Source organism: Podarcis erhardii, assembly GCF_964252035.2.
Source record: "Podarcis erhardii genome assembly, chromosome: 14".
NCBI classification, from domain to species: domain Eukaryota; kingdom Metazoa; phylum Chordata; class Lepidosauria; order Squamata; family Lacertidae; genus Podarcis; species Podarcis erhardii.
Genome location: NC_138503.1, coordinates 32,513,885 through 32,534,749, shown reverse-complemented (window position 1 = coordinate 32,534,749; position 20,865 = coordinate 32,513,885). Strand labels below are relative to the sequence as shown.

Genomic DNA, 20,865 nt, shown 5'->3' with positions numbered 1-20,865 from the left:
CAGAGTCGTCTGCAACTGGACCTAATGGTCAGGGGTCCCTTTACCTTTAAGTTGGTGGCCATCGCTTCTTCCTGTGGGAACAAGTTCAACAGTTTAACTATGTACTGTGTGAGGCAGTTCTTCCTTTTTCTTGTCCCAAATCTTTCAACATGCAGGTTCATTGGATGCCCATGAATTCTGGGTGGAACTCAAGAAAACTTTCACAGGCACCGTTGGAGGTACTGGTGGAAAACTGCTCTATGGTTGCAGCCTGTGGACAGATCCTGTGAAGGCTATTCCACAAAGTTAGACTTTCAAATATAACATTATTCCCCTACCCCTTTGTTACTTTTTTGGGTTTTCCATTCTTTTGTGCAGCTTTGCAAAAGCACTTACTGGAAAAGGTGGAAATCTGATTAGCTGAGAAGTCAGATGAGCCCTCTTCCTCCCTCTGCTCTCCAAATTGCTTTGAATTTTGACATTGCAGGCTCTCCAGCTCTGAAATCACATTAGATATGATGCTGTAAACCAAGGATTTATTGCATTCCTATGTGTTTGAAATCAAGCTCAAAATGGGCTGCAGTCAGCAGCTTTAATTGACAGCCACGTCTTCCTCCTTTTTGCCGTTAGGACTCTGAAAGGGAGGGTAATTATCCCAATTGGTTTTATTGCATTAACGTGGGCCGGAGTGGAACATAAAGGGCACTTTCTTTCCTCCTTTTGTTTTTTGCAATGCTTCCTCGGTATCTGTACATGAGAAATGGGAAAGGGACAGACTTTCTGCAGCGAAGCTTCATGGGAATTTTTGGAAAGTGATGTCTGCAACGTTCCAACCTCTGACCTTCCAGCTGCAGCCGCCCCGTACTCTGTGGAGATCCCATACTTGACTTCTTAGTAGCCTCCTTTGTACTTTTCTGATCTTGCTTCATTTGTCCGAGTCATAGCCCTTTGGCAAGAAAACGCTGTGGTTTTTATCTCTCTGCCTCCTGCCCCTGCCTCTCCATGGCTTAAAAAGGCACATAGCAGCTAAGACCCCAAGAACCTTTCAGAAATCCTATTCACTCACACAGCAAGTCTTCAAAGTCAAACTCTCGTTCAGTCTTCCTCCTTTTTGTGTCTATAAAAAAGATGGGGTGGCGGGGGGTGGGGTGGCGGCGGAATGAGTTGGAGAGAGAAGCAAATAAAAGACAACTGATAATGCTGAGCAAAACCTCATTCAGTATAACCCATTAAATATGATATAGTATAAAACCAGTATTTCAAAAACAGTTGTACTAAAATGTATTAAAAACTGCATCCCTAGGTAGGCTTGCTCAAACAAACGAACAAATAAACAAAGGTTTTTAGCAAGCACCAAAAAGCTTTCCAAGAATCTGCTCACTTTGTCTCCATGGAGGGTCATTTTCCCTGAGTGGGGCTTGGGTAGGAGAGTTGTGCACAGAGCTGAAAATCTATCAAATGGCAATAAAGGTAGCAAGAGACCCAATACAGTGGTACCTCGGGTTATATACGTTTCAGGTTACACACTCTGCTAACGCAGAAATAGCACCTCGGGTTAAGAACTTTGCTTCAGGATGAGAACAGAAATCGTGCTCCGGTGGCGCGGTGGCAGCGGGAGGCCCCATTAGCTAAAGTGGTGCTTCAGGTTAAGAACAGTTTCAAGTTAAGAACGGACCTCTGGAACAAATTAAGTACTTAAGCTGAGGTACCACTGTAGTGCTGTCACCATCACCTCCCCAGGTAGCTGCCCAATGGAGCGATTTCATGTGGCTGCCTCTTAATGCAGATTCAGGTCACTGAGCCTCCACAGCTACCACCCACCATGGACCACTGTTGGCAAGACTGGCAGCAACAGCTGCAGATTAAGTTCTAGATTTATGGTATTATTTCCCCCCTCTTGCTAATTATGCTGTTTTAAATGTGCATTTTATATTTGACTCATTTCAGTAAGGTTTTATTTTGAAATGTTTAAGATCATTTGTTGTTGTTCACTTTGCTGCGTTAAATGTGCATTCCGCAGTTGACCTCCTTTAGTGATGATTTATTTCAAAGTATTTTAGTTTCTTGCTCATTCTGTTGCATTGAATGCATACTTTATGTTTTACTTTCTGCAGTAACGTTCTATTCTGGATTGTTTTATTTGATGTTTTAATGTGCTGTTAACCGCTTTGAGGATTTTTTTTTCCTTAAACATTTTAGCGGTACATAAATGAAATGAATAATAATAATAAAAAAACATTCTTCAGGTTGACTCAGAATTGTTATAATCAGGTTGACTCTGAATTCTTACAATTTTTCACGTCAAATCCTCCCTGCACAACCAGTGTTTCCCAAGCTTGCATCAATTGAATTTTGGAAATGTAGCTTAAGGCCATCAGTCTCCCTTTCATTGTCATCTCGAGCTGTTCCAGTGGGGTTTGTGTGCGTCTTTCTTAGCCCACCCAGCCACCCAGCTCCAACTTATGTGGAATAAATTTTGGCCTGAAAAAGGATCAAAGATGGCTTTGTTCTTTTTTGACATTCTGCAGAAGAAGAGGGGGGTGGGGACATCACCCTGACATCTGCATCATAAAGAGAAATGAGGGGAGGGAGAAATTCAGCAGAGAGGAATATAGTTATTTACCCCTCTTCCTCCCTCTCCCCTCCCCCTACTTTTGAAAGATTTTTTTGTCCTTTTTTTTAAAAAAAAATAAAAAATCCGCCACCATGAATGTGGCTCATATTGGCTTAATGCGTGAATGACGTTTTAATTATTTGGGATTTATCACTGTGAAACGGGGCCGAACCTGGGTGAGATAGGCTGTATATGATGAAAAGAAGTGGAGTTTGCACGACAAGGGCGATATGGAATAGAGCTTCTTTTTGAGCATCCCCTGCTATTTTGGGAGGAAGTAATACCAAAATACCAAAAAATATAGGGATGCGGGTGGCACTGTGGGTCAAACCACAGAGCCTAGGACTTGCTGATCAGAAGGTCGGCGGTTCGAATCCCCGCGACGGGGTGAGCTCCCGTTGCTCGGTCCCTGCTCCTGCCAACCTAGCAGTTCGAAAGCACGTCAAAGTGCAAGTGGATAAATAGGTACCACTCTGGCGGGAAGGTAAACAGCATTTCCGTGCGCTGCTCTGGTTCGCCAGAGCGGCTTAGTCATGCTGGCCACATCACCCGGAAGCTGTACGCCGGCTCCCCCGGCCAATAAAGCGAGATGAGCGCCGCAACCCCAGAGTCGGTCACAACTGGACCTAATGGTCAGGAGTCCCTTTACCTTTACTAATACCAAAATATATCACAGTGCAGCTGCTGGTTCTGCCCTCTGTCCTGCCCAAGTAGCTACTTCTTTTTTGAGTGTTTCCAGGCTTGTCATTCGTGGCCAGTTCTCCAAAATATATATTAAATGATCAAGAGGCTGGAGTGACTCCCTTATGAGGAAAGGTCACAACTTTTGGGACTTTTTAGTTTAGAGAAAAGGAGAGTAAGAGGCAACATGATAGAAGTTTATAAAATTTTATTTATCATAGTGAGGGACTTCAAAAAGGGCCAATAAAAAATAACAATAAAACAAAACTGGGTAGGATTAATATATTTTAAATGCAGCATTTTCCCGGTAAGTGAGACCCAGCAGGTCAACATGCTCCTTGACACTTTTACCACCGAGTTACCAGAGCCAGTTCTTCCATAAACAAAAACTAATAAGGAACCGGTGTACGGTTAATAAGGAACCACACCTTTTTATTGCAGTAGTTTCCAGATTCCTTGTACTGAGGGGTTGGGATCAAAGAACTGGAAGTTTTCTAACATATTTGGGATAAACAGAGAGCTGATTTGAAAAAAGATTTGTTTGGTCCATGGCGAAATGTGGAGGATTGGTCTGTGGATTGTTGGGAGAGTTCAGGATGGGTGAAAGAAAGTGTTTCTTCCCATGTCATAGGAGTTAATCTATGGAACTCACTCCCACAAGAGGCAGTAGTGGCCACCAACTTGAATAGCTTCAAAAGAGGATTAGGCAAATTCAGGGAGGAGAAGTCTATGAAGAGCTGCTAGCCACAATGGTTATGTCCTGCCTCCACTATTAGCGGTATTAAGTCAATGAAACAGCAGAGATATCACCTTGCCAACAAAGGTCCGTATAGTTAAAGCCATGGTTTTCCCGGTAATGATGTATGGAAGTGAGAGCTGGACCACAAAGAGAGATGATCGCTGAAGAATTGATGCTTTTGAATTATGGTGCTGGAGGAGACTCTTGAGAGTCCCATGGACTGCAAGAAGATCAAACCTATCCATTCTGAAGGAAATCAGCCCTGAGTGCTCACTGGAAGGACAGATCCTGAAGCTGAGGCTCCAATACTTTGGCCACCTCGTGAGAAGAGAAGACTCCCTGGAAAAGACCCTGATGTTGGGAAAGATTGAGGGCTCAAGGAGAAGGGGACGACAGAGGACGAGATGGTTGGACAGTGTTCTTGAAGTTCCCAGCATAAGTTTGACCAAACTGCGGGAGGCAGTGGAAGACAGGAGTGCCTGGCATGCTCTGGTCCATGGGTTCACGAAGAGTCGGACATGACTAAACGACTAAACAACAACAACAAGTCAATGAATACAAGTTGCTAGTCATTGCAGGTGGGCAGAATGGTGTTGCGCTCACATCCAGCTTACGGGTTTCCCAAAGCTGGTTGGAGTGAACAGGATGCTGGACGAGATGGGCCACTGGCCTGATCCAGCAGGTTCTTCTCCTGTCCTTGTATGAAGTAGTATGCCCTTTAGCTCCTCAAACACTTTCCCCTTCCAGAGTTAACAGTCTTTTGCTGCTCTCTGGAGAAGGACAGTGGAAAAGAGGCTGTGCTCAAAACCAGCTGTGACCTCTGCTGTTGCCTCGGTGGGTGGCCTTATTCAAGCTACACACTCTGAGCCCTTCGTCTGCAATTGACCTGCCTCACAGGGCAATTGTCAGAATTGTGGAAAGAGCATAAGTGAAGCCCTGTAACTGCTCCAGTAAACAATAAGGGTGGTAGGCATTTGCTTTGGTTTGGGAAGCCTTTGTTTCAGTGTTTGCCAGCCTCTGTTTTGGAGGCCCAGACAGCCTCAGTGACAAGGGGGTGTAGATTTGGTCCTTGGGCTTGTGGTTCCCCATCCCTTCTTTACACTCATTGGCCAGAACACTGGAAGGAAGGAGTTGGTTCATTTCTTACTGAGCTGTTGGGTAGAATACTCCCTGTCAGCTTTGCCTGTTTTCTCCCCTTCCCTTCCTTCTCACAACTGTGTGATATTTATTTCTATAGCGTTTTGTGCACAGCACAGACAAAACCCATATTTCATTTCTGTGACTCTGCATAGAAAGTGGCTTCTCTGCCACTAAGCTACGAACTTCGCCAAAATGATTTTCTGTGGTTTTTAAATATATCCTTACCGTGCACCGCTTAGAACGGTGCATCAGTTATTATTATTATTTTTAAAAAATACTTTAAACAATCTACCTTATGGAATTATGGAGGATTTTGCATGTGCAGTGTGCTGTGGACACCCAAATGATGTTATTCAACAAGTTTTCAGAAGTGAGCTGTCTTTTCCCCTGTGAAGCAGTTTGTCAGCCTGGGCTGGGTGCGGCCTAACTGTCCGCCGGCTGGCGAGCAGTCTGATTTGCAAAGCCCGTTTGCCTACCTGGCCTATTTGAATCCCAGGCAAAACAGCTCCCTGGTTCACAGCAAAGGGCTGCATTGTTCCTAGCCGGCTTTTGCATAAGGTTCTTCGGCTTAAGTGAGAAGTCGGTGGTTGGGAGAGGGAAGGGTGTGGCCCTGCAGTCGATTAGGTGGCTGCAGTCCAAACAGGCTATTGAAATGTCAAGCAGTTGACGCGAAACCCAACCTGTAACTTTATAGCTTCTGTGGCTTCACATAAAAACAACAACAGCAGCAGGCCCAACGAGCCTCCCATTCTCTCTAAGCTTTCTTTCTTTCTTTCTTTCATTACCTTTATTTCCCACCTTTTCCTCCAAGGAGCTCAAAGTGGTGTGCATGGTTCTTCACTCCCTGTTTTATCCTCACAACAACCGTGCAGGGTAGGTTAGGCTGGCCCAGGTTCACCCACTGAGCTATATGGCTGCACGGGGATTCCAACCCTGGCCTCCCATATCCTAGTCTAGCATTCTAACCATTACACCACACTGGCTCTCAGGAATGGCTCCTTTTCCCTTTGTAGTATTTTAAATGTTTTCTGTTGAGGGGGAACCAAATATCCTACAGGTTGGACACCATGTTCCCTGTTTCTTTTGTTACCTCCCTGTACATCAGGGTTGGGAGGGGCTGTTGCCCTCCAGATGTTGTTGGACTACAGCTCCCAACATGGCTGACTGCTGTCCATGGGGGGGGGGGGGTGGGTGGGTAGCATGGTACAACTTTCAACAGTCATGGCTTCCCCCAAAGAATACTGTTCTGGAAACTGCAGGAGGGCAGAGCACTCTTGTACTCGGACTGTGCTTGCTGGTTTCCCACAGGCCACTGTGAGAACAGGATGCTGGATGATGTGGGCCTCTGGTCTGATCCAACAGGCTCTTCTTAGGAAGCATTAGACGTTTAGCCACCATGGAAGCTGGTTAGATGGTCCCTCTGCTAGGTTCCAAAGGACTAGTACATATTTCACTAAAATATTAATATCTGTAGATCTTGAGAATTTGTCTGAAAGTATATTTATGCAGTGACATAGGGCTGAGTCTTTAAAAATGATATTCCACCATCTAGGAATTTAACTGCTCTTCCTGCTCCTTATACTGTATCTTTGTCCCTGTTTGATATTGAAGAGACTCATCGAGCCATCAATTCTGTACTTTTATCTCTCATGTGGTGTAGTGGTTAAGAGCGGTAGACCCGTAATCTGGTGAACCGGGTTCGCGTCTCCGCTCCTCCACATGCAGCTGCTGGGTGACCCTGGGCTAGTCACACTTCTCTGAAGTCTCTCAGCCCCACTCACCTCACAGAGTGTTTGTTGTGGGGGAGGAAAGGAAAGGAAAATGTTAGCTGCTTTGAGACTCCTTAGGGTAGTGATAAAGCTGGATATCAAATCCAAAGTCGTCGTCGTCGTCGTCTTCTTCTTCTTCTTCATGTTGCTTCAGTTTCTCTGGATAGCACCCTCACATTTCCTCTCACTTGCTTTCCCGACACAGATCTTCCAACAGTCTCATTGCTCTTCCCAAGCCTGATGTCCGTCTCCCTTCCCATCTTTTATTTAATTACATAAGACAATGGACCACCTTACTGGGTGGGGGGGGGGAGAAGGTAGTCATTAAATGTACCACCAGAAAGCAGAGCCACAGGTGTCCGGAACATCCTTTTGACCAGCGAAGCCGCCTCTGGTTGAGATATTATTGTGAAATCTTAATCAGGATGTCCTGCAGAAGCACACATCAAAGGTGGGTGCTCTAGTCCCACATACCTTGAGGCTTCCAAATACACCTTTCCTGCTTCCAGGTTTGTTCTTTGGACGGGCATCTTTCTTGCTTGGCACGGCTGGCTTCTCCCCTCCCGCCCCCTCCTTTGTCTTCAGTCCTGGCTTTGAGGCTGCGAAATTCAATCCTGAGATTACTGCCAACCTTTAAATTGGTGGACCTCTCCCTCTTCCATTGTAGTGCTGCAAAGTTTTTTCTTTTACCTGCTGACCTTTTTGTAACCTGAGGGAGAAGCAGGACTGCTCTCCTGCACACCTCTCTTTGCCTTCTTTCCCTCTCCAATTGTTCTAAAAACACGATGTGATCTCTCTAATCTGGGGTGCTGCAGTTCCAGCGCTCTCAGACCCAGAACAGGGAGAGGCCTTTCAGCATCCTTATATCACATATCTTTCTGTATATCACATATCTGTCTATTAACGTCTATGCTGCACTTTGTCAGAAGAACACAAGGTGGTTTATACCCAGCACTGAACATACTGAAATATATTGAGACGTAATAGCTATACAATACCATAGAATCATAGAATGGTAGAGTTGGAAAGAACCCAAGGGCCATCTAGTGCAAGCCTCTGTAATTCAGGAATTGCAATGAAAAGAAAATCAGTTATATAGATGAAATTCATAATAAAAAGCAATACATTGTAATAAAAAAATACATAATACAGTAGCACCTCGGCTTACGTAACCCTCTGGTTACATAAACTTCATGCTACAAAAGCAATAAACCCGAAAGTGTTTGACCATGTTTCGACACATGCACAGAAGTGGTCTACCGCCACATGCATGCGCAGAACAGTGATCCTTGGGTTGCAGAAACCTCGGAATCCGGCCGGACTCTGGAACAGATCCCGTTTGCAACCAGTAGCACCACTGTACAGTCAAACCTTTGGAAGTTGAACACCTTGCAAGTCGAATGTTTTGGCTCCCGAACGCTGCAAACCCAGAAGTGAGTGTTCCAGTTTGCGAACGTTCTTTGTAACCCGAATGTCCGGTGTGGGTTCTGCGGCTTCCAATTGGCTGCAGGAGCTTTGTGCAGCCAATCAGAAGCCATGCCTTGCTTTCTGAACATTTTGGAAGTCGAACGGACTTCTGGAATGGATTCTGTTCGACATCTGAGGTACGACTGTACATAATGAATACATACTAAGCAGCAATATTACATTATACACAATATCATTCCGCCAATAAACTCCATAGCCCCTGTGAAATAGCATAACATAAGTTCTTAACCTACTTACCTACTTCGTAAAGCTTTTTTTAAAAAATGCAAACCTACCTAATTCACACTTTCCAAAACAATATGTGTGCTGAAACTCGGCTCTCATTTGAAATACACACAACTTTGATTTTTGCGAATCAGTACTCCAGCCAAAGAAATGTGCAGAGCACAGGGCATAGTGGTGTTATATAAAAATTATATTAGGAGGCAATGCACACAAAACGATGTGTGCAAACAGGGCATCACCACTAGCTGATTGTTATTGATATATTGTGAAAAATGCCATATGCACCATTTGCCTTGCTTTTGAACCAAAATATTTTTGGGAAAACTTGTGTGCTCAGGAACTGTAGGAGCACTCAGTGTTCATAGCCTTTGCATGTGTTGTGGGTGTTTAATTAACCCCCAACCTTCCTGGTTTTTAGTTGTATTTTCATTACCAAATGTTGGAAGTCCATTGAAAGGAAGGATCCAGATTTTGGAAATACCTTTTAACACCTTTTAATAAATACGGCTTTTCAATTCTCATCTGAATTGTGATGCTAAAAAGAACCTCCCTTTTCTGCCCCACCCCCCTTTTCTTTGACAGGGTTTGATCAAAATCCGAGGGGATCGTTGCTGGAGAGATCTGACCTGCATGGACTACCATTACGAGGTAAGCTGCCAAACATGTCTTGTGGATTTCCTGTAGTTATCTGTTGTTTCAGCCTTTGCATCTTCCCTTCCAATGACATATTGGAAGATACGTGTCTGTAGAGAGAGAATGCTCCATTTGCAGCAAGCAATATGAGTTCACTTGCTACAGAGCGTTTTTTGTTGTTGTTTCAATCCAAACCACTTCCTGCAAATAGGAGAGGTTACCTGTAACCACCATTCAGTTCACCAGCGATTGAAGGAAGCCCCTTTGACTCTTCCATGCACAATCAGCTGTATGGCACTAATGGCACACCTTCAATGGAGGTCGCTGAAACAGCCAATTAGCTGGTTGGCAGCAACAAAAAGCCTCTTTGAACTTTGACAGCTGCCAGTCACCTCATGTCATTATGGGCAGTTGTGGGGTGGAATTAAGGATGCAAGGAAGTGGTAGGGTGCTGTAACTCGATCTACCATTGGACGGAAGGGATCACGAAAGCTGCTCATATATAGGTGAGATCAGACGATAGAATAGGCTCTTGGTTGTACTTGGGGACCTCTTGGACCTGTTGAGTAAACATTGGCCAACCCAGCTTTTGTCTCCAGCACATTCATTCTGAGCAGACATGGCATGTGTTTCCATGATAGCTGTGCACTCCCTCCACTGTTGGAGGCAGTATGTCTCTGCTGGACATCACAAGTGGGGAGAGGGAGCTTGTGTTAATGGGCTTCCCATTGGGGCATCTGGTTGACCACTGTGATCTAGATGGGGACCCTTTCTCCTGATTCCATGGGGCTCTTGTTATGTAATCTTGCCCAAAGTCTCCTGCCTGAGGTGCCTCACCTTCTCTTGCGGCAAGGCTGCCACTGTACCTTTTGCAGAGGTAGGCATGGCCTCTCATTGCTTCTTCCAATTTTTTTAATGCTTGGTCTTGCAAACATGAATTGGAGCGGGTAGATAGGGGGAGTCAAGAATGATCAAGCATGGAGGGTGTGTGCTGTTTCTGGTGTTGCAAGATTGTGCACTTTATTTTCCTTCCAGACCCCTGGGTAGAAATGGATTATTGTGGAGCAGAAAAGGTGGAACATTTTTCCAGGACGCAGGTGGCACTGTGGGTTAAACCACGGAGCCTAGGACTTGCTGATCAGAAGGTCGGCGGTGAATCCCTGTGATGGGGTGAGCTCCCGTTGCTCAGTCCCTGCTCCTGCCAACCTAGCAGTTTGAAAGCACATCAAAGTGCAAGTAGATAAATAGGAACCGCTCCGGCGGGAAGGTAAACGGCGTTTCCGTGCGCTGCTCTGGTTCGCCAGAAGCGGCTTAGCCATGCTGGCCACATGACCTGGAAGCTGACTGCAGACAAACGCCGGCTCCCTCAGCCCATAGAGCGAGATGAGCGCTGCAACCCCAGAGTCGGTCATGACTGGACCTAATGGTCGGGGTCCCTTTACCTTATTCTTCAGTGGAAAAAATTCTATTTCATGATTTTATTAGTAACAATTAAGGGATGCCAGTTTGAAAATTGGACAAACTTGGCAGTTTCAAAAGTTTTTAGCTTTGTTTGTTAAAATGCAAGTAAGATCAACATGCCAGATGAGATCACTCTCTAGGCCCTAGAGTCTAGGGCATCAGATAAATTTCTGATGGAGACTGAAAATTACCCCGTGCAGATTGCCCTAATTTGCGGCGGAAATTTTTGAAATTCAGACTTTTCCAGAAATCCCACATCACAGGGTCAGTCCAGGAAATTTCCCTGTAACAACTGAGAGTTCCCCAAATGTGGCTTTGGCATACCATTGACAATTCTTCAAGATGGCCAGATTCTCTAAAGATACACTATGGGTTCTTGGTTTTTTTAATGAATTATTTTAAAAATAATAATAAATTTCCAGAGCCATGTATTTATACTGTTAACGCTTTGCAGATGCTTTCCTATTCTCTGGAAATACAGAGTCAGTCGAAGATAATCAGGGTAATAAATTGATTTTTAAAAGAAGAAATCTGCAGCTTAACCCTCACCCCACCTCCAATTTGTTGGGATGTGTTTTGGGACACAACCAGCTGAGCAGAACAGCCAAAACTAAAATAAGCGGAAGGGTTGTTGCTGTTGTTTGTTCTTGCTTTTTGAAGTGATATATTCCAAATGAGGCCTTCAAGAAGACTGGGCAAAATGCTGATGTGAGGAGAGTCAATATGTCTCTTAAGAACGGGCTATGGCAGAGCAGGCTCCTTCAGAGGAATTAGTGATGTCTCCCAGATACAAAGAGCAGCAAAGCTGTTTCAGTATAGATCAGGTGTGGGGTGTCTTTGGCCCTTCAGATGTTGCTGAACTACAACTCCCCTCAGCCCTCCAGCAAACATGGCCATAACAACCAGGAATGATGAGAGTTGTAGTTCAGCAGCCCCCGGAGGAGCGAAAGATTCCCCATACTTGATCTATAGCAATGTAGGTCTTTGGTCTCAGTTTCTGGATCGGGGCCTAGAACTGGGTTGCAGCCTGAGCTAAGATGGGTTATAACAGCAGGCCAACCATGTTGCCGATGCATAATTTTAAAAAGAAAAGAAAAAGGTCCTTGAAATGTCTGTTGGGTTCAAGATTGGCCTCAAAACATTGGAGGCCACTTATGTAGATGGCCAGGGAAGAATCATTCCAAGATTTAGGAACCAGTGGTCACAGCTAGAGCATCTGTTAGAGTTGTCAGTAGACATCAAGCAAAGCAAATTCATTGTTTGGATTGGAATGGTATTCAAAGTTAATTCAGAGAGTCCCCAATAAAACCCCTTTTAAGCCAAACTGTTCTTCCTTAAGATTCTTTTCTCCTTCTGTTATGTCTGCAGCTAGAAATCTTGTAGAACAATATTGGAAAATAGCTAGAAGCATGGCAGGATTGACTATGGAGCATGGCTCTTACGGAAAAAACTTAGGAAGCATCTAAGGCAATTTTGAAAATGTATGGTACACATTTGAAGGACAATGTTGTACGTTTGTCACAAGCTACCCATGGCTCACTGCGAGACAGTCTGTTAAGACAGAGAGTAGAAGATACTTAATTGATATAACCAAATACAGTGGTACCTCAGGTTACATACGCTTCAGGTTACAGACTCTGCTAACCCAGAAATAGTGCTTCAGGTTAAGAACTTTGCTTCAGGATGAGAACAGAAATTGTGCTCCGGCGGCGCAGCGGCAGCAGGAGGCCCCCTTAGCTAAAGTGGTGCTTCAGGTTAAGAACAGTTTCAGGTTAAGGACAGACCTCCGGAACGAATTAAGTACTTAACCCGAGGTACCGCTGTATAAATTCATATGCAAACCTGGTAAATATTTTACTGTATAATTTGTTGTGTGTGTGTGTGGCATTTGTTTGTCTCAGGAAACAACAGAGGAGTGCACTTTGGGGGATAAAGTCAAACTGTTGGAAGGTTGCAACGCCTGCTGTGGCTGTTTTTAGACCGATATAGAGAGACATGTTTTGTTGCAGCTGGGGAAGGTGAAGGCATCCGGTTGTGTTGCTGTAGATGCACCTTGGTGTTTCTTCTCTCTGCACTCCTCCTGGCAGTGAAATATTTCTGGGAGAGGGGAGGTATATGCAGATTCTATGTTGTAAGTATTTTCAGAAGCTAATTTAAAAAAAAAAAATATGAGAGAAGACAAGTGGGAGCAAATAATTTATGAGAAATTGAAACCACTGTGTTTTGAAAGAGTTTGGAAAGGAAAGGAAATACCTAAGGAAGTGGCTTTCGATATCATCAAACTGTGTTATTTCCCTGTCTGAACAGAGTAGCACTGCTTCATGGTGATTTAAGTCCTATTTCAACAGCCCCTTCTGGAGCTCCTGGATGTTGTTTGACACCTATATGAAACTGCTAGGTGCTGTCAGTATGCTGATGACACACAGTTCTGTTTCACCTGTACATCTGCAGGTGTGGCAGTGGAAGTACTGCGTCGAATTCTGATTTTGGTAATAATGGACTGAGTGAGAACCAGTAAGCAGAAGCTGAATCCAGATAAGATCAAACTCAAGTTTAAAACATTTTAAAACAAGCAATGTCATGAAATGATCTATAGATATAATCCACAGTTTTTAATTGTCAGATATACATAATGAATTTTCATGCCTGGGTAGGGTTGCCTACACAAACAATGTTTTAGAAGGCAGTGAAGGTGCCTGTCTGATAGTGATAGACCTGCTCAGATTCCTGGAGCTTTAAAAAGAGCTAATGGTAGTCTAAGTTTCATCATGTCCAAATTAGCTTGTTGTAGGAAAGCACATTCTGAATTGTGGTGGGAATCCTGTCCATCAAAATTGACAGCAATAGGCTGGAGAAGAGGGTTTTGTGTTTCAACGAGAGCTGCAAGCGTCACGTATCGTTGGCTTGTTAGCTGTTCTTTCATGGCATGCCTGGAATTAGCAGGCCCAATTGACAAACAGATGTGCGGAGCCCAGGTTTGAGGGCTTTCGAGAAGCACTTGTGAATCCAACTGTAATGAAACAAAGGAGATTAAAAAATTCTGCTGCTTCCCTTCCACCCCCTTCCTTTCTCTTCTGCTTTTCATTCTTGCTAAGAAAATGAGAGGCAAGGATAGCAAAAATAGAAATGCGGTAGCTGACAATTTGAATAGTCGGGGGTTGCATTAGGATAGGAAATAAATAAATAAATGCAGAGCTAGAGGGAGACAGAATTGATTTCAGAGTTGAAGAATGTGATGGTCTGGTGATAATGCAGGATCCAGCTCTTAAGCCAGGCTACTGCAAAGAAGACAGTTTAGGGGTGGGAATGGTAGGCTGGTTCTAAAGTATTGCATCTTTACTCTTTAGCCCTGCCAAACCAGAAAGGGATCGCCATTTATCTTCTCTAGCTGGAACTGAAATATAATAGAGGTTCCCCCAGGGAAATAAACGCGAACCAGATATTTAAAAAAGATTCAGATGGGTTGATTGTGAGTTTGTGCACAGATATTCTGTGCATGTGGAGGTTTGAAAATTTGAGAATCCTGTTTCCTGCTTTCACAAATGTAACATGTTGCTTTTTCGTGCCCAAACATGCACATGTTCGCTCATATATTGGTGCATGGGTTTCCGTGCATGAAAAATGAATCTCCACGCAATGTAAGGCCATCCTCTTCAGTTGTATCCAGAGGAACAAAATCAAAATATGTTCGATACTTCTGCACAGGTTGAACTTTTGGATTGTCTTGCAATTTATATGAAAAGTGATTCGTAACTCAAAATGTTGATAATACTATTAGCAGCAATAACAACAGTAGTACAAAACAACAAGCGAACGAACAACAGTCTGGAAGGCATTTGTACTTCTGCTGTTTCACACACTTTTTCAGCTGCCTTTAATGGTGCCTGGTGCCCATTGGAACTGATAGGGCAGAAGGCATGGGGCCCAAACAGTAGGCAGGGTCAGAGCCAATGAGAGGCAGAGCCAATTCATTCTAGTTTTGCCCCTGTCCTCCTCTTCCTTCCTGTTCTACAAGGGCCATGGTGAGACTAAGGAGGAGGAAGTTGGAGAATTGAACCTGGGCAATTCTGCATGCAGAGCAGGTGCTCTATCACTGAGCTATACTCCCTAAATGATATGGAAGTGACAGAGGAGTGAATGGGGAAAGCTTTTGCATGCAGAAGGTCCATCTCCCTTCTGTCTGAAATCTGGGGAGCTATTGCCAGTCTATGTCAACAGCACTGGGCCAAATGGACCTATGGCCGGACTTCCTGTCTTCCTGTCTTCCTAATGGTAGACCTGGGCAGGGGCACTGAAGCACACACCTTGCTTGACTTATGTGGCCATGATACTGTGAGATGCACAACCTTTCCACTACCCCATCCTTAAAGTACCTGTGCACACGCAAAGGCATGCTTTGGAACACCACAGAGCTAGTGACAGGGCAAAAGCTGTAGCACAGCGGTAGAGCACTTGCTTTTCAAGTAGAAAGTTCAGTCCCCAAAATCTCCGGATGGAACTGGGAGAAGATTGATATCTGAGATCCTGGATAGTCCTTGCTGCTAGTGAACTAGCTGGAGCAATGGGTCTGACTCAGTATAAACCAGCTTCCTATGTGATTTACCTGAGCAACTCACGTGCTCCTAAAATTGGCAATTTAAAGCTTTAGAGCTCAGTGCTTCAAGCAGCACCCCCTAATGCAGACCTGCCTTTTCCAGTTGATTTAGCTTTCTTTTCTGCAAAAAAAGAAAAGAAAAAATTATAAGCAAGATGGAACAATCCCTGGGGGCATGCACTCACTCTGCAAATCCCAGGAGGTTTGAAGTACACGAAGATAGCACCCCCAGCACTTGACATCCAGAGGAACGTCTGTCAATCATGAAGCATACATGCATTGGTAATATGCCAGTTGTAGTTTCAGCGGTAACCCGATTCTCGTTCCCGGATTCTTTTCTATTTTCTTAAGGATTTGTCTTGAGCCTTGCGAAGGCTTCCTGTATGGCGATTGGATTTCATCTTGCCATTGCTCGTGCATTCTCTCTTGCAGGACCACCCAAACCCCACCCCACTCTCGCTTGGAAACGTTTCCCGTCCCCTTCCAAACACACACGATCTCTCTTGCCCCAATCGCAGCTCTTAATCAGGTTAATCCTGGCAGCCTGTTACAGACGTCTAATCCACGGCGACCCTGTAAGAGGCTTTTAGCCCATGGACTAACAGGTGTGGAATTGCAGGGACCCGCCTCTGTTTTTGAGGCCAGGTCTCCATTTCACAACATTCTTAAAGGTCCACAAGATTTGGCTTGTTGATGGAAAACTTGGCTGGGATGGACAGCAGTTTCCAACCTGCTCAGCTCCAGCCCCCTGCTTTTACCCCTGTCTGCATTATAAGGATCCATTTTAATTATTTACTATATCTGTCCTGTAGGGACATGGGTGGCGCTGTGGGTTAAACCACAGAGCCTAGGACTTGCTGATCAGAAGGTCGGGGGTTTGAATCCCTGCAACGGGGTGAGCTCCCGTTGCTCAGTCCCTGCTCCTGCCAACCTAGCAGTTCGAAAGCACAAAGTGCAAGTAGATAAATAGGTACTGCTCCTAAGCGGTAGGTAAACGGCGTTTCCGTGCGCTGCTCTGGTTCGCCAGAAGCGGCTTAGTCATGCTGGCCACATGACCCGGAAGCTGTACGTCGGCTCCCTTGGCCAATAACGCGAGATGAGCGCCGCAACCCCAGAGTCGGCCACGACTGGACCTAATGGTCAGGGGTCCCTTTACCTTTATATCTGTCCTGTCCTGTCTCTTCCTCTCTTTCCTTTTCTCTTTTCTCTCTCTTTCTTTTTTAAAAAAGTAACCATGGTGCTTTCAGCACATCAGCTGAAAACCAATAGTATCTGAGAAGTTCAAGAAATTTATTTAAGGGAAGTATCATTTGATTGTTAAAGAGGGTTGGGGATTGCTCACTTGTTACTAGGGTTGGGGCAGCTAAGTCTATTTCACATGTCAATTTCACACCTAGAAAGAGGTTCCCTCCCCTTTCTGACTGTTCAGTCCCACTTGCATTCCAACACATCTGGAAGGCTGGGGAGCTCTAGTATTGAATTTTTTGGTGTCCTCACCGAATAACAGATCTCAAGATTCTTTGGGAGATGCTATGACGGTTTGATTGGCAGAAGGATTTACCTGGAGAAATTCTTTCCTTCCTTGCCGTTAGGCTGATAGCCCCATTTATTTATTTATTTATTTACTGTTGCATTTATACCTCACTTTTCTCCAAGGAGCTCAAGGTATCATGCAGGGTTCTCCTCATCCTCCTTTAATCCCCACAACAACCCGGTGAGGTAGGCTAGGCTGAGAGCAGTGAGTGGCCCAAGGTCATCCAGTGAGCTTCATGGTCAAGTGGGAATTTGAACCCTGGTCTCCTAGGTCCTAGTCCGACCACTGTGCACCACTGTCTCTCTTAGGCGAGTCTGTTTCAAATGTACCAGGTGTATGGCATTTCTCCTTCTGTAGCCTTTAAAAATAAATTAATAAATTGAAGCTCTCACTGTGTGTGCTTTGAATATTCCGTACCTTACGGAGATTTCTCAAGTTTGCTAAATGATGAAAAACGGTGCAGTTGGCAAACATAGTTGGGATAAAGGGGGAACAGAGAAATATATGTTGCTGTTTGTTAATTAATGATACTGGGGGGGGAGAACGAGTACGGGGGCTTGAAACTGGTAAGGGGGCAAAGGAAGGACTGGCAGGTGTTGTGATTGGCATGTCCATCAAGAAGATGGTAGGTGGCAAAATCTACTTTTAACATATTGATGGGCTGGAGTATGAGACAGGAGCTGTGGGTGGCAGAAAAGCTGTTTGATTCTGGGTGAAAAAGATTAAAAAACTAACTAATGTTTAAACTTTAAAGTTCTTTTCTTGAAAGCAGGGTGGGTTTGGTTTTTTTTGCCCTTTTGAAAAAAGATGGCTGTAACCAGTAATGAAACGTCTTCTGTTTTTTATTGACGTTTCAGTGCATTATTTGATTTCCTGGCTAAACGTGCCAAATACATATAGTTTAACTTTGTTTCACATATTTTTCTCACATTGATGGGACCCATACAATATTTATTTTCCCCACCCCAGCCTTTTTGGATTGCAGCTAACCTGCTCTTTGCATAGGTCTTTTTCGTGAGGAACAGCAAAAGCTGTGACTTTAAAACATTGCTCCCGAATGAGTTAATGAAAGTTTTGTGCTCTTTTTAAAGAGCTGTGCGTGCCAACCCAGCTTTTAATCTAGGAGTATAAATCACTTTCCCGTCTTATTATTTGTAAAATCCTCCAGGCTTTGGAAATGCACAAAAGGAGTCTTTGTCCTTTTATTAATTTAATTTATAGGTTTGAGAATTTTGTATCGGTGGTTAGCGAAAGCTGATTTGTGCTCCACTCTGAGAATTGGCTGTTCTGGAGTTGCAGCTTGCTCTGCAAAGCCTGATACAGAATTAGGAAATGACTGTCGATTTATAATAAAACACACAGTCACATACATGGAGCAATATTTAAACTCTGTGCCAGCGCACACTGGTTTGCCACAAGAAAGCTGTTAGCATGCTGAAACAAAATAAAGCCATTTAAAGAATGAAAGGCTCTTGTGAGCTCAAAGTAAAATGCTCCACAAGAAGAGGCTGCCCATTGCATCTCTGCATGAGTCATTGCACTGGGCTTGCTTCCTTGTAGTCAAGACAAGCGCTCATGACTGTAGCAAGGGCAAACAGTTCTTGTTGACCTTTTCAGGTATAAGAGTGCCTCTGGTTTTGATTCAGCAGTGGGAGACACTGCTCTAGCAAGATGCTCACCAAATAGTGTGAATCTGTATGGAGTCTCTTTTTTATTTGCTACATTCATTTTTTGCTCTCCCAAGCCTATTAAGCATGACAGCCTTTGCCTTTTGGTGCAAGGTGTGTTGGTTGATAGGCGTGAAGAAGAAAAAGAGACGTGGTTGGGGTAAATGGCACAGATGCCTTATAGAAGGGAAGGGAAGGCAGTGCGAAAATGCTTATCCGCATTTCTTTATTAAAGGAAGGAAAAGCAAGAGGAAAGAAAGGAGAAAAAGACAGGTGGGGAAATCCCTGTCAGCTCACACGAACAATCCAGTAAGCACCAGTACATCCATCTTAATTTACACATACGACTTGATACTGTAAATGTTGTACAAATGTCTGAATAAGCCAAGCAAGTACATTCAGATATATCAAGGGCATGAAATTTGTAAGATGGTGAGTATTTATATGGTGGGCATATTATTATTATTATTATTATTATTATTATTATTATTATTATTTATTTCATTTCTATATCGCTTTTTATTTTAAAGAAAAATCTCAAAGCGGTTTACAGCATATTAGATGGTGCGTACTGTATTTATCTTTTGTTTCCCTGTGGACTGTCAGCATGCCTGGCAATGAAAAATGTGAGTTTGGTCCCCCTTCCAAGCTTACTAGTCAAGCAGGTGGCTGAGAGTAAAAATTAGTCTTGGCTCCTCTCATTATGGCGCTTACCCTAATTCTGCTCCCTGTTTTTGGCTCACCCCTGGACCCTCTTTTTAGTAATGTTGTTGTTGTTGTTTTTTAATAAATATTTATTAGAGTTTTTGAATACAAATGCACCAATAATAAACAATCTTACTTATATCACAACGTAGTTTCATCACTTCTTTGGACTCCCTCACGTCTCTCGCTCCCATTTACATCGTTAAAAGGTTTTTCCAAGCAAATTATCAACTTGTTTACGATCTTATATCCACTCATTTAAGTATAATCTAGCAATTCTCCATAAAATTTATGTTTTCTTTAATCTCACTTATCATCAAGTTCAAAATCTAATTTAGTGGTGGCCAATTTTTTATAATCTAGCATCCTTCTTAACATTCAACCAAATTACAATGTTTTTGTAAATACTCTTTTTAGTAATGTTGTTGTGTTCCATTTCCTGTGCCAAGTATGGAGTAGTCAGTACTGTATGATGCTAATGGGAGACCCTCCTCGCCAATTACTTTAGAAGACTTTTAAACAGGTACATCTAGGAAGCTAAGTTGGACGCAGGCAACATGGTGTTCTCTAGATGCTGTTGGACTAAAACTCTCATCGTCCCTATGTACTAGCCATGCTGGAGTCTCAAAATGTATGGAGAGTACCACATTTGCCACCCATCAGCTTAGCAATGTGACTTCTTCAGAACTTCCATTTTACTGGTAAATGTGATCAAAATATATTTGGTCGCAATTGTTTATCCTTGTCAACTAGCAAAGAAAGACACACAGGGTTGACATTTGACATGAGAGATAACAGAAAGTTCTGTGCTTGCTATAAGGTGATGGGATAATTCTCTTTCTAGTTTCCCTGTATATGTTTTCTGAGAGATTAATACTCAACGGTGGAGTCTGACCACGACAGAAGCTGCTGTAAAGAACGAAAGCCCTTGCCCACTTGTGTTTGTGTTACGGGCTCAGCTTACTGGCATATTTCTCCGGCAGTATTTCCTCATTAGGTTTCTGCGTCTCTCAGAGACGCAGGCTTAGTTTCCTATTATGCAATTTACCTCAAGCGAATCTTCCCGAAAGCTCGTGCCAGGTTTTTGAAGCTTTTCAGACTCAAGGTTCCCCGAGAGACCCTTTTCTTGGGGCATTGTTGTAATACGGGCCCTTTTATCGGGTTCTCTCCCCCGACATGGGAGAGTGTGCAGTATGGGTTTAATTTACTAGTTAAGATGTTGCTGCCTTTGCTTCTCTTTCGAAGACGGTTCATCCCCACCTTCGGAAATCTTATATGTTGCCTATTAAAAGGCCGATGTGCCCAGGGGAAATGTTAGGAGACTGTCCCGGAATGTCTTTATTATTCCGCTGGTGCTTTCAGTTCAGTTTACGCTGTATACCAAAGGCATTTCTCCCCCTTTGGACTTAGATAAGTTACACTCTCCCCATTTATGGCAGAACAAAGGACTTTTTTCTGTGCTCTTTAATATGCTTTTGTGGGTCAGGGACTGAGATCACAAGGTGGGAGAGGGAATTTGGCCCACCTCTCCAATCGCATCAAGTGTGGCCACTCTCTTGAGATACTGGCCTATCTTGGATGTGCAGAAAACTAGTCTCCAGAGCAACCTTTGGCAAGCTGGTGCCCTTCAGATAAA

General features: G+C 43.9%; 1 protein-coding gene and 1 long non-coding RNA gene across 5 annotated transcripts in view; both read left to right on the top strand.

The window, feature by feature from the left end:
- The window catches only part of LOC309329509, a 219,638-nt gene that overhangs the window by 105,676 nt on the left and 93,097 nt on the right, over positions 1–20,865 (top strand). The window lies entirely within an intron of this gene.
- The window catches only part of LMF1 (lipase maturation factor 1), a 162,030-nt gene that overhangs the window by 51,892 nt on the left and 89,273 nt on the right, over positions 1–20,865 (top strand). For all 4 annotated transcript variants that reach the window (XR_014151173.1, XM_081840256.1, XM_081840257.1 and 1 more), the window contains one exon: positions 9,218–9,283. Coding sequence is in view for 3 of the 4 variants with exons in the window: in XM_081840256.1 (XP_081696382.1) it covers positions 9,218–9,283 (66 nt within the window). In the remaining variant the exon portion in view is untranslated. The remainder of the gene's footprint in view (positions 1–9,217; positions 9,284–20,865) is intronic.